We start from the raw sequence: 11,513 nt of genomic DNA on the forward strand, positions 1-11,513 counted from the left end.
GTCGGCCAAAATTATTCCCATTTTTCAAGTAGATGTCGGCCAAAATTAAAGAACAAGTCCCTAGTCATTAAGAATTTGAGAGGACGAGCATTTCTAAAGTCAGTCGTACAGATGTGAAAATATTTAAATGAAAACTCAATGCTTTTATTTGATTGGGACATAGAAAGAGGTGTCAATTTTATACTTTCCCAAAATTGGCCTGCCTTTTCCACTTTACAACACATCATTAGTAGGATACTTTTGTTATTAATGGAAAAGAGAGACCTTTTTTGAATACTCTTTACTTCTTTACTTCTTCATAAAGTCTTGTGAAGTACAGAGTTTCTGTTCCTTTCCCTCTGATCATTGAAACTCAAGAACTTGATGGAACTCAAGTTGAGGAAATTGCAACAAAGAAAATTTATTTTTCCAAATGGGTTTTCTCAGATATACACTTCACCTGATCGATTTCCTCGCTTGGTAAATTTATTTCTTTCTCCATTATGTATTGTTTGTTAAAAATGAAACTTGGGAAATGAAATCTTGCCAAGTTGTGAAGAAGAAGGCTTAAATAAACAAGACTTTAGCTTTGTCTACCTTTTTTTTCGCCAACATTATACGTATATGCATGAGTCTACATATTCAAGTACGTATATTGCATGTATTCATACTCTTGATTTCTTGCTCTACTGTATTTGCAGGCCGGTACTTGCTCTGGGCTATCCTCTGTAAGTGTGTGAACTCTCCATTACTCCATACTCGTTAACTTTAGCTTCCTTTGTCCTTTACAAGTATATTTTGCACATATTATGTGATCTTATAATTCTATATTTGGATTGAAACCCCTTTTCTTTAATTTACAGATTACCAAACATCTATTTCGGATCACTTGTTTCAACCGATATATATATATATATATATATATATATATATATATATGTCAACTTTAACAAATATCATATGTCATATCCGACCAAATAAACAAGCAAGCAAATGGTTTCCCAGCGAATTTTCTTTACTGTAAGCATTTTCCTAAAACAATATTTTTTCATAGAAAGTATTTATCTCCACGCCAAATGCAGTGGCGGAGACAAGAATTTGAACAAGGGGATTAAAAAAAGTAAAAGTTTTGCATCTAAGATTTTATCCTATGTCAAGGGGATTCAACAATATATATATATATATACACGGAAAAGTTGTTTTATCCATTTAGCATAGTTTAATATTCAGGCAGGGGGATTCAATTGAGCCCGCTTCACTAAAGGTAGCTACGCCCCTGGCCAAGTGCAGGCTATGGCATGACAATATTTCCAGCATTGGTTACTGGTGTAGTATTTTTGCTTGCTTACCAATTCTTTTGTGGAACTGCAGATTTGCATCAATACGAGCGATTGAGACTGGCTCCAAGTATCACATGAGGAAGCTAGTCACATATTGGACCATCTTTTCCTTTATTTCTCTGTTTGAGCACGTGTTTGAGAAGCTTATTGAATGGTAATGTGCTGTACTCTTAGTCGGCTATATTAAAAGGGCCAAAAATTTGTGACCTTTATTTTAAGTGCATTCCTTTCATGATCCTCTTTAAATCATATGGAAATAGCAACTCTTTGAATAATTGATACTTGTTAAGTAGATTAACTTCAGTAAAGATCTTTGGGAAAAAAATTGTCTTGAAGAAAAATAAGGGCAAACTCGAAGACATTAATGGTGAATGAGCTTATGATATCCTCTATTGGTGGGCTTACCTTGTAGGCAGATATCTACTTGATACTAAACCCCAATGGAACGAGTATATGCTTCATATGCAAATTCTCGTGCTTGCACCCTGCTCAAGTAATTACAATTTGTTTCTGGATCTGTACTCTTATATTGACTCACTGAATTGTGACAGATTCTTTTTCAAGTGAACCTCAAAGTCTTATAATGCACCTATTTCAGTTACTCGTCTATATTGGTAGTTATATGTCTTTTCTTGCTTGTGTTCTTAAATTCCCTTGGTGACAAGTTGAGGATTTCAAGAGCTAGAGAGCTTGCTGAAGCATTTCGAAAAAAATTGTGTAATATACATGTCAGCATGAGAAGCTAGTCCTGTTGCATATACTAATGTCTTTTCATTTACTTTGGCAGGGTTCCTCTCTGGCCATATATAAAATTAATAACCATATGTTGGTTGGTGATACCGCCGTTTAACGGTGCATGTTATCTTTATCAAAACCTTATTCGTCCATGTTTTCCACTTAAACTGCACGATAGTATCAGGCAGTTTAGTGATCCTTGCTATGTCTACCAACGCCTTCTATATTTGTGCTTGTCTGTCAACCTTCAAACTGTTACTGACTGGTTTAACAAACCAATGGAGGATCCATATCTCAAGAATGAAACATTTCTGGCTGTGGCAGAGAGGTATCTTGAAGAAAATGGTTCTGATGCTCTGGAGAAACTTATTGCAGACAAGGTATGGCAGACGTTACTTTCGCAAGGAGTAGCCAGTTCATTATCGAATTGGACACACTTACTTTGATGTACATCAGTTAGTTACATAAAAGTCGAGACTGCTAATCCATATCAGTAGCCAAAAGTTAGATTGTCACCATTGTATAACTAATTCCACTGGATTTTATAGCAACTTATACTTATCATGATGTCCTGTTTGCATTTCAAGGATTATAGTTCGAATCATCATGCAGAAGAGATCAAGCCTACTGATACTAGTGATGAAGCAGGAAAGCTTTCCCTCAACCAGGTGCTTCAGCTGTTGTTTCTAGCTCCCTGTACTGTATTAAACAACTTTTAACTTCTTGTGCTGATGCTTTATTGGCGTTTTCATTCTATAATGATTTGGAAAGTTGCATTAACAGTTGAATACAAGTTAAATGGTTTGCATATATGTGATATTGTTTGGTAATGCCATCATCGAACCTATGGCGAGGCCCGGTTGATGGGCTGGGGATAGGGGTGAATTTACTATGTAATTTACCGTGCACGTGAACCCATGGTCTCTCTGTAAAACAAGGTATCTTATGTACATATTTTCTAGAACTGATATAATATTAACTGCTGGCACCCATGCTCCAAAAAGGATGAATGCACTTGGTTGAATGTTGAGTTATTTACCTAGAGGATTAGGGATCAATTCCTACTTGCCACGTTTTTTTGCTACTCTTTTTTCTTTTCTTTTTTTATTTACTGGTGCGCCCATCTTCTAGAAATCCTAGATCTGCCCATGGCTGGTGATGACGTAAGTCGGCGTCATAGTCTATCACGAGCACATGCACTTGCTTGATAGGCTAGGTTAAGAAATAAAGTTGCACCCTTGCTATCAGCTATAGCTTTTGGCATGATGGTAAGTGCTTTATCCCAACATGTTGTATTAGAGGCACGATTATGAGTTTGATTCCTAGGAATAACATCCCTTTTTTTTTTGGGGGGGGGGGGGGTGTTGGTGGGTGGGTTGTTGGCTAACACGAACATCTTGCCTATAGCGAGGCCTAAGACAGAGTCACTATCGAACATGTTGATTGATGGTATGGGTTAAGAAATAAACTTGTGTTTTTTGGTACCAGCTATAGCTTTTGCTGTGATGGTATGCGCTTGATCCTAATAATGATATCATGGACTAATTTTGGAGATTTGCTTATTTCCAGCAAATTTGTGAATGCTTTGTTTGCATAGATGTTGTGTACCTTCCAACCCTTAAACTATTGTATGTACATGAGAAGTAGGTTATTGTAATAAACATTATGCAGTTAGTTTTCTCAAATAAAGCATCAAAAAGTCCTGAATTTTCCTTTTGTTAACAACAGAACTAATTACTTGTTCGTTTGTAGTGAATTTATTTTTGTCTCTCCACATGTTCCTTAAATCCCATAAATAACAAACATATTACCCCTAATCAGAGAGAATGTGAAGGGAGTGATCCTGTTTGGGAAGATATCAAAGTGATGGAGCATATGGCAAAACATGAAGCTGCTGAGACCAAACTGGTTATATTTCTTAACCCTTGAATTTCCTTACCACTTTTGAAATATTATGTGTTCACAAGTATTGCTCTAGATCAGTGTTATTAAAAGTAAAAAGCGCAAAAAAGCTCTAAGGTCAGCTGGGGCTTTAAGCGCAAAGCGCAAATAAAGCGTGGGCTTTAATGAAAAAAGGCGCAATGGTGAAAAAATGCAAATATATATATATGTTTAGTCCAAGATTACAAATAATAAGCATGAACAACAAATATATGGACAAAGAAATTGTAAAAACATTACGATAAAGTGAAATATCAATTATCTAGTGTCACCTCTTCAAGAGAGGCTCATTGTCAAGGAAACGTATGTCTTAGAGCCTTGTTGATGACACTGAAGCGCAAATAAAGCGAGGCGAAGCGCTCAACATGTTTTGAGCCTCGCTTTAGGGCTTAAGCGCGCCTTTGACAACACTGCTCTAGATGCCTTGATAGATGAACCGTTAAACAAGCGGCTAATTCATGATTGATGACAAGAGGAGAGCTTGAGTTGAAGCTTACTGTATATGGAAACAAAAAGTAGGCTTATCCATCAAGCTAGATGTGCAAGATGGCAAATAATAATGCACACTGAATCCAAGTGCATTATCATTTAGGCCTGAAAGTTAAACTGGTGCATTTTGTAAAATTAATCCTTTTTGAAATTTGCAAGCCTCTGTTTCTCCTGTAAAGATTTGAAGCCATTAGAAAAGGGAGATAATTAATGCACTTAAATATTTTTAAACATCAGTACCACCTTTATTCTATCCTGGTTTTTGTGTTTCTGTATTCAAGCAAAAGTAATCTGTATACCAGCGATTAAGATATCTGTACAACTGCAGGGATATCCAATTCAGATTGAGAAGAAAACGACAGGAGTGCAGGTCAAGGAAATGGTAGTTCCAGCAGATGCTGAAGAGATTAAACTTCCAGAGATTACGTCTTCAAAGCAAGTTCAGACAGAGTGGACTTGTGCAGTATGCCAAGTGATAACCAGCTCAGAGCAGAACTTGAAGTCCCATCTTAACGGAATGAAACATAAAGCAAGGTGTGCAGGGCTGAAAACTTGCAAGCAAACAGCCAAAAGTGAAGGAAGCTCACCTGTTACAACAAAGTCAAATCAGCTTAATCAGGAGAAAGTCAAACATGAAGCTGCAGCACGATCAGAGCACATTGCTAATGAAGCAGCTGAGCCCAAACAGGTTACTTCATCCGTTTCAATTTGTTTGTCTTAATTTGACTCGGCACAGAGTTTAAAAAAATAAGGGCAAAGGTGCAAATATACCCCTCAATTTTGCGATTTAGAGCAGATATTACACATATTAAAAAAGTGGTGCATATATACCCCAGTCGTTACACAAATGGTGCAAATATAACTCTGCCGCTACACAAATGATGCAAATATACCCTTTTCGCTGTCACAATTTTTTGAAAAATCATTTAGCTTATCTTTTAAATAAGAAAATTTCGTGTCGCTTTAAAAAATAAGTCTACCCTTTTTTTTAAAGCCACGAGGCAATTGTTTTTTTCTAGTGGGTTGTCTCGTTCATTTTAAAAAAAAATCTCCTTGGCTTTAAAAAAATAATTGTACCCCTTTTAAAATGATCAGACCTGACCCACCAGGAAAAAAAAAATACCTTGTGGCTTTGAAAAATAAGTCTACTAACAAAAAATAGGTTGACTTATTTTTTTTTTAAGACCACACGGTACTTTTTTAATTAAAACATAAGCTAAATAATTTTTTAACAAATTCTGTCAGCGAAAAGGGTATATTTGCACCATTTGTGTAACGGCAGCGGCATATATGCATCAACTTTTTTTAACAAGGGGTATATTTGCACCGTTTCCCAAAAATAAAGAAAATTTTTGAATCTCGTAGTCTTAAACAAAAGATGCGTGTAATGTACCAAAATGCCCTTTGAATCTTGTGTGCTTAAATATGCCATGTTGGATATATTGGGGTAAAGAGTTACTAAATATAGAAAGTGACATTCTTTTTTAAACAGACCAAAAAGGAAAGTAAGATAAACAAATTTAAACGGAGGGGGTATCATTCTTAACCCTAAAATTTCCTTGGTCCTTTTTTGGATATATTATGCCTTTACATCGCTCGGGATGCAATTGTTGAGCAAACAATAACGGCAGATCTTAAGCAAGCGATTGATCAAAAAGAGGAGAGCTTGATGTTCCCATGAGAATAGCTAATTAGCTGCTAGTGATACTCTTGGTGGTCAAGTTAAGGAAAAGTGCGGGTGAGGCTTAGCTGTATATGAAGACAACGATTTAGGCTGATCAATCAAAGCTAAATGTGGAAGATGGCAATTGATAATGCACACCGAGATCACGAAACATTATCGTTTAAACTTAAGAAGAAGCTCCATATATGCTAAAACAATTTGAAACTCAGTTTCTGCTGTCAACATTTGAAGCCGCTAAAAGAGTGAGAGAATTGAAGCTCTTAATTCTTTTAAACATTAATACTGCCTCTGTTCCAACCTGGTATTTATTCTTCTATAGTATGCCAGTGTTTAAAATGTACCCTGTGGTACTGCAGGTTAAAATTCTGAAGGAAACTCCAATTCAGATTGAAAAGAAAACAACTGCTGTGCAGATCAAGGAAACAGCGCTTCCAGCAGATGCCGAGGAGATTAAACTCCCAGAAACTAATTCCGTAAAGAAAGTTCAGACAGAGTGGACGACAACTAAGTCAGAGCATGACTTGGAGTGCCATCTTCTAGGGAGGAGAGATGAGGAAAATTGTGAAGTGCTGAAAACTTTCAAGAAAACAGCAAAAACTGAAAGAAACCCCTCTTTTCCTCCAAATATGCCAGACAAGCTTAAGGAGCAAGTAAAACATGCAATTTCAACAAAAAGAAAGCATAGTACTAATGAAAAACCTAAAGAAAAGGTCCAACTAGGAGCTACTGGACAACATCAAAAGCAGAAGCAAGTGAAGAAAGCTGGCGGTGCTGCTCATAATTCTAAGCTGTGGTGTAGGTTTTGTAACATTAGGTGCCCTGGCGAGATTGATATGGCTTCACATCTTAATGGTAGGAAGCACTTGGCAAAACTTCAAGAAACAATGAGTTTTACTGGTGGAACGTGGGCTTCGGATTATGCAAATATGCAATTTTACCAGGGTATTTGAAGGTGTTTGGTCTAATTTAGGGGGCGTGCCGTTGAAGCTACTTTGTTCTATTATCCATACTGAAATTTAGTTGTTTAATCACTGGGAAGGAAAAAAAGAGGAAAAGTTTATGTCGAAAGGTGAGATATCATTGTGTATAATCAGTTGGTATGAGCAATCAGAGCTTCTAATTTTAACTTTGCTTTTTGATTCTCCATGTCTGTTTTATATAGTTGTCCTGTATGCTAATTTTACCAGCTATAAAGGCTCTGCCGCATCGTTAAATGAGGACTTATAGTACGAAATGAAGAGCTTAAAGTACATAAAGAAGAAAAGCACAAAAGAAGAGAGTGTTGGATGAGTCAAAAGACTTCCACAGTTTTACTTGTAATGAATATTTGTAAATGTAGTGGAAACAAGCAAGGAATGTAGTTGTAGTTCAAAGGCAGACTGGTTGCGAGACGTGAATAATTTTAAAATCCCATAAAAAGAAGAGTTCTTTTCATTTGTCTCCCCTGAATTTTGCTAAGTTAACCACAATACCGCTCCTAGAAACGCAAGTAGGTTGGCGCTTTAGCAACTCATCTTGCATAATATCTACGTGAGACACCTTTAAAAGCGTAACATATTTTTTGGCCCACTTATATAAAATAAAAGCAGCCATGATGGGGTCATTCGCACAAATGTCCCTATTCCGGGGTGGTCTTTAATTTTTGCCCTTCAGCATTTTTGGCGCTGCATAAATTAGATTTCGCAAGGCATCTATTCTGTTTAATTTCGGCATATGTGTCATAAGATAAACACAAATCATGTCGGACAAGACAATTCTTGTAACACTCAACATAATTTCAAAAACGGCACAAATTTTGGTTTCATCCGGCATAGTTTACGTTTAACTTCGACATATGTATCATACATCCACAAAAATTATGCCGGATAAGGCAAAAATTTTAACACTCACATAATCTGAAAAATATTGCAATACTTATGCCGCATAACTTAGTTCCTACAGAATTTATGCCGAGCGAGATAAAAGTTTAGTTTCCGAAGATAAAAATGTTTCATAAATTATGCCTTGCAAAGCAAGTCTAGATATTTTCATTAAATAATTAGCACAGACAAAAATGAAAGACTAGTGCGTTTAAAGACCATAGATATGGCAACATGCTTACATTTTTCAGGACCATATATTGAGACCGAATACACGAAGACCCTATTCTAGTCTAATAGTAATAGTTTAGTCTATTTTTGCTACAATTGTAATTATGGTAAATGTAGGATTTGTAGTTTTATTAGAATAAGATTACCTTATTAGCCTATGGTAAGAAGGACCTTACTTGTATAAAAGGAGGTCATTATGATGAATATAAAGCAGAAAGAATTCTCTCATTACTCTTGTCTCTCCAAATTCTTGTCCCTGTCTCGATTTCAACATGGTATTAGAGTCACGTTAGAAAGAACACAAAATCCTGAAATAATGGAAGATGACGAAAAGGAAGAAATCGGCGATAAAAGCAAAGAAATCGCCGGTGAAAAAAATAAAACCCAAAGAAAAACAATCTCTCCTTGTGACATTACGTCGAATGATAACCCTGGAATTGTGGTGACACAAGTCCAATTGAAGGGTGAGAATTATGAAGAATGGGCTAAATCCATGAGGATAGCCCTAAGAGTAAGAAAGAAGTTCGGCTTCGCTGAGGATATGATCAAGAAGCCGAATGAAGAGTCGCTGGACTTGGAAGATTGGTGGACTATAAACTCATTGTTGGGGTCGTGGATTCGCAACACCATAGAACCAACGCTTCACCAAAAAAATTTCACATAAAGAGGAAGCGGAAGAATTGTGAATGAGCATCCGAGAGCGGTTCACCGTTATTGACGCCCTCGGATGCAACAACTAAAGGCAAAACTTGTGGAGTGCAAGAAGAAGGGAAGGACCATAGTGGATTACTATAGAAAACCCACTAAGTTGTGGGAAGAATTGGCAAATTACGAACAGATTCCAACTTGTATGTGCAGAAAGTGCACGTGCAATCTAGGAACGGTCCTAGAGGCCAAAACAGAAGAAGAAAAAGTGCATCTTTTTCTTAAGGGGTTTGAACTCCACAATAAGTTCATGAATATATGTCTCAGCATAGTAATGTTTAGTATTCCAGTGTTATGCATTATAGTATGATTATCAGTTTCTTAATATAAATTGTTGAATGTTGAACGCCTATATTTGGGCCCAAGGCCACAGACTTGTGCACTTACTTTTGGGCCTAAGGCCACAGAATATAACTCAGTTATAATAGGTGATTTCACATTCCGAACAGGGAGTACTTATGACTATACTTTTCTTGTTCAGCTCAGCTATCAGTATGTTTTAGTTTCAATATGTTCATGCTTATTGATTTGGGATGCCCTTTCCCAAGCACCCCACAACTATTTGTTTCTTTCAGTTGGTTTTACATACAAGTACAATTCAAATGTACTTACGTCTCTTTTGCCCGGAGCCTGCATTTCACGATGCATGTACTGATTTACAGGATGATAGATCTGCTAGCTAGGATTTTCGTATCAGTTGTTTGGTGAGCCTCAGTTACCTTCGGGGCATTATCTTATTTACAGTCTTTCAATATTAGAAAGTCAGGTATGTCGAGGGCTTTGTCTCGGTTTATAATTAGTACTTCATTATTCTTTATAGGATTCATAGACTAGAACATCAGTCAGTGTTTTAGCAGGCTTTTATGTTAGCCATGTTGGCTACATTTTTACATGTCAGAGTTAATTCGCATTTATGATTATTCGGTTAGATATTTCAGCAGCTCATCATGTTTATATATTATATTTTGCATTAGTATATATTCCATGTTGATTTAGCCAGCCATGTGGTTCGCTCGTTTACATGTAGTAAGGCACCGAGTGTCGTGTTACGCCCAGGCCATGGTTCGGGGCATGACAAAGCTTGGTATCAAAGCACTAGGTTCAAGTGTCCTAGGGAGTCTATTAAGCAGTGTCCAAGGGGTCACTTTTATGTATGTATGCGAGCCACACATGTAAATAGTTGACCACCAAGACATTCAGGATTGTCTCATCTCTTTCGCACTCTAGATTGTGCAGTTAGAGCAGGACTTTCAGGAATTCTTTGTGTATTATATATTTTAGAAAATACCTATTACGGTTCGCTTTTACGCGAGTTAGAGCATAAAGGTTACTAAGAGGTTGTTGGTGCTCCAATTAGATTTTAGTATTTTAGAGTTGCCACCTAATCTATTAAAGCAAAAATGAGGAAAACTGGGTTTAAAGAGTTTTTCAAGAAAGCGAAAAAGTCTTATTGGACCAAAGTTCGAGGTAAGGGTTCGGGTGATCCCCTAGGGAAGGATTTACTCACCTTAGTATTAAAGATCCATAGAATACGGTTAACCTATGAGCTTCAATATGTGATTTACTATATTTATTTGCTAAAAAAGTTTAAGATTCCGCAAACTTGTCATTTCATTCATATCGTAAATTCAAGAAATTTTTTTTGGCAAAAAGTCCCCTTAGAAAAGGGGGTTTTGGGTTCAAAAATCCGCGTAAGTGTTCAACTCACTTTATTGCCAGACTAGGACACACCCGGGATTTCTCCCGAGTAGAGTCACTACTATTCTAGTCCTAATAAAATGATCTTAGTTCTTACGGGTTTTAATATATATATATATATATATATATATATAAGAAAACACAAGTCAGAATCAAATTGCATTCCCAATCCAGATCTGTCATGCCTCAAATTAGGTCCAACAGTTTTTTTTTTGTCCAAAATAAGTTTTGGGCTTCCAAGCCCAAAACAACCTTTATATTGTTCAGAATTTCATGCAAGTCCAAAGCCAATCCTCCAATCAGCCCAATTCCAAGATTTTGTTTCTTAAGTATACAAAATTTACAAGTTTTTTGAAGTCAATTTATTTCCTAACTCAAATCCCTGTTTTGAAGTGACACTATACAACAGTTTTATTATCAGGCTTGGGGTCCAAAATCTATTACTTAGCATTTGAAGAATCATTTTTGCCTCATTTAAATCTTGAACCAATTTAAACTTAATCAAATCCTATTTTTGTTCTTTATACCCAAGCGCAATTTTGAAAATAGTTTTGAAACTTAAAATCTTATGGTTAAGCTCCAATTTTTTATGCTAGAAAATAACCGAGTTTAAAACCAGTTTGGCAACTTTCCTAAATTACTATCTCTTAAGTTCTACATCCATGGGGTTTCAATATTTTGTACATTCAGTACATATACAATATATATACATGCCAGGTATATATGAAAATAGAGAAAAGGAGAAAGTAATTTTTTTAAGTGATGGGCCTACCCAAGCCCATCAGTGCCATTTTCACCCATGGCTGGGCCTTCAACAGATTAGCTTCCATTTTCCTCTTTCGGACTCGATCG

General features: G+C 36.4%; 1 protein-coding gene across 2 annotated transcripts; it reads left to right on the forward strand.

Moving 5' to 3' along the window:
- The first annotated feature begins 292 nt into the window (after nt 1-292).
- On the forward strand, nt 293-7,294 carry LOC132606439 (uncharacterized). Of its 2 annotated transcripts, XM_060319938.1 has the most exons (8): nt 294-459; nt 681-707; nt 1,351-1,473; nt 2,107-2,434; nt 2,642-2,722; nt 3,876-3,962; nt 4,813-5,172; nt 6,525-7,294. In XM_060319938.1, the coding sequence occupies exons 1-8, from the start codon at nt 413-415 to the stop codon at nt 7,116-7,118; spliced, it is 1,647 nt and encodes a 548-aa protein (XP_060175921.1). In that variant the 5' UTR covers nt 294-412; the 3' UTR covers nt 7,119-7,294. The 2 variants fall into 2 exon arrangements, with proteins under 2 accessions (XP_060175922.1, XP_060175921.1); XM_060319939.1 differs by lacking the exon at nt 3,876-3,962 and having other exon boundaries at nt 293-459.
- The last annotated feature ends 4,219 nt before the right edge of the window (nt 7,295-11,513 follow it).

Source organism: Lycium barbarum, chromosome 8 (genome assembly GCF_019175385.1).
Source record: "Lycium barbarum isolate Lr01 chromosome 8, ASM1917538v2, whole genome shotgun sequence".
NCBI lineage: Eukaryota > Viridiplantae > Streptophyta > Magnoliopsida > Solanales > Solanaceae > Lycium > Lycium barbarum.

What these genes read in the sequence shown, in the direction of transcription:
- LOC132606439 (XM_060319938.1), top strand. Translation starts at nt 413, where the DNA reads ATGGGTTTTCTCAGATATACACTTCACCTGATCGATTTCCTCGCTTG. An exon ending in CTGATCGATTTCCTCGCTTG is followed by an intron (nt 460 to 680) that starts GTAAATTTATTT and finishes CTGTATTTGCAG; the next exon opens with GCCGGTACTTGCTCTGGGCT. An exon ending in TTTGAGAAGCTTATTGAATG is followed by an intron (nt 1,474 to 2,106) that starts GTAATGTGCTGT and finishes TTACTTTGGCAG; the next exon opens with GGTTCCTCTCTGGCCATATA.